Genomic DNA, 2,198 nt, shown 5'->3' with positions numbered 1-2,198 from the left:
GACGTACGTGCACTGGCGCGCCGATGATGGCGGCCGAATGACCGAAGAGTCTACATTATTTATAGTGTAGAGTTACTTGTAATTGTATCACCACGTCACTTGGATGGGCCCAAGCCTAGTTTAGCACATATGCGAAAATACATTTGAGGGGTCCCAAACTATCCTTGATACTTGATTCAATACAAGTCACTCGTAATACTAGTGCTAGTAGTAGTACTAGACTAGTAGTAGTAGGCCTAGTATTAGTACTAGTAGTAGTAGTAATAGTACTGCCAGAGAACTGGCTCAGTAGCTGGCAGTGGCAGGATATGGGCGAGCCACTTTCTCACGAGACGTGGTACGTGTTTCACGTAAAAACATACAAACTGTCGTGCACACCATCTTCAGAGTCATTTGTCGAAAGCATACCGACTATTCGATATACATGTCATAGATAGTGCATATTAAGTTTAACTTAAACCTATCTTTAACTTAAAAGTTAAAGTTCACGAGATTTACACTCAAACGCAACACGCGCAGAGACTAACTCCACGTACATTCACCTGTCCCAGTTTGCGCTCGGCCCTCGTTCCAGTGTTAAGCAAAACGACGTAGTTGTCCGTCTAGCAATATAACACGTGAACGCCAGTGTTTGAGTTCGCAAGTATGGAAGCCACCGTGGCAATGTTGCATTGCTTACTATTAATATTATTATTATTTTTAGCGGTAGTTATTCACACGAAAGAAGAGCCTTATTGCGAAAAACGATCGGTCGACGACGGGGAGTGGCATAGGTAAGTCACACAACGCAGCAATGCCAGCATTTGCTTTACGTGAATATATATAAATTATAATAAATTCAAAATTGTAAACAAGGCTTCTGTTACAAGGGCTGCTTTTCAGTTTTCTTATTTACTCAGCCTTCTCTTCCTCATCCCTTTCCTCCTCCTCTTCGCCTTCCTCCTCCTCCTCCTCCTCCTCCTCCTCCTCCTCCTCCTCCTCCTCCTCCTCCTCCTCCTCCTCCTTCTCCTTCTCCTCCTCCTCCTCCTCCTCCTCCTCTACTTCTATACTCCTACTATCATATCCTTCTGCTTATTCTGGGGGCTTCTCCCAGGGAGATGTTTTCAAGCCCCAGCCCTATCTCAATATTAACTAAAATGTTGGTATTGTTCACTAGTGCTGAGAGGGTCTATGTCCCCCATGGTACTGCCGGAAGGTACCCTGGTATACTATCTAATATGCTGGACCGTACCTCGCCTACTCCACTAACGATCGAGTCTAGGGAGTCGCGTACGCCTACTCCCTAACCCTATCAGATAGTTACCAAGGTACGTTCCGGCAGTACCCTGGGGGACATATAGACCCTATGAGCTTCACTAGTAGTGCTAGTAGTATAGCTCCCGTGTGGGGGCCAGCCGGGCACCATGCATACCTTGGCTTGATTGAGGAACACCCTAATTAATTGTCACATAGGTGACAATATAACATGCAATTAAGTGACTTTCGCGCATATCATAGCATGGCGAGATGTGATGCGACGCAACTAGTATGATCGTAGGTTCTGGTTTTGTTAATTTATTAAAGGTAGCAGTTGTGCAAGAGATCAAATCATCTATCATAGATGATAGAAGAGGAAGGTTCATAGAAACCCTTTACAGCACCATGTCTAACGTTGCACAATTATTATTATAAATTATTATTAAATCTTTATTGCATGTAATTGCATGCAATAGGCATCCATCGATCAGGGATCCTTCCATGCGACAGGATGCACTGCGTGCTTTCTGCAATGGCGACGCCGACCGTCTGCTTGTTCTGTATCGTTACATTAATTGTCGCTATAATCCAGTTGTTTGATCTATCTGCAGTGATTGGTGCGAGGGTGACTTGCAGTTAGGCTCTGAGAGATGTAACATCGAGGTCAGGGACAGCTGCGATCTCACACAGGAGCAGTTTCTCGAAGAGTACGCTCGCCGCAAGACCGTGATAATCAGGCACCCGAGAGATAACGACGTAAGCCGATTCGCAGATGATTACGGAAGGTTCAGTGCAGGCCCGTAGCCTATGGGGGGTTTGGGGGTTTGCACGAACCCCCCCTCCTGAGCCCCTCCCCCTTTCGAGCAAAAAAAAACGGGACCCCCCCCCCCGACTCGGTTGCTATGCTCCCTCGCTCGGTCGCTTCGCGCCCTCACAAATTGCCAACATTTAAAAACGAACCA

General features: G+C 46.2%; 1 protein-coding gene across 1 annotated transcript in view; it reads left to right on the top strand.

Moving 5' to 3' along the window:
- Positions 1-633: 633 nt before the first annotated feature.
- Positions 634-2,198, top strand: part of LOC106806172 (jmjC domain-containing protein 8-like) — a 12,991-nt gene continuing 11,426 nt past the window's right edge. Inside the window, exons 1-2 of the mRNA XM_014808034.1 lie at positions 634-773; positions 1,848-1,992. Coding sequence (XP_014663520.1) covers positions 646-773; positions 1,848-1,992 — 273 coding nt within the window. The 5' untranslated portion in view covers positions 634-645. The remainder of the gene's footprint in view (positions 774-1,847; positions 1,993-2,198) is intronic.

The sequence above is a fragment of the Priapulus caudatus genome, unplaced genomic scaffold, assembly GCF_000485595.1.
Source record: "Priapulus caudatus unplaced genomic scaffold, Priapulus_caudatus-5.0.1 Scaffold145, whole genome shotgun sequence".
NCBI lineage: Eukaryota > Metazoa > Priapulida > Priapulimorpha > Priapulimorphida > Priapulidae > Priapulus > Priapulus caudatus.
Note: the sequence above shows the minus strand (reverse complement) of the source record. Positions and strands in the feature narration are given on the sequence as shown.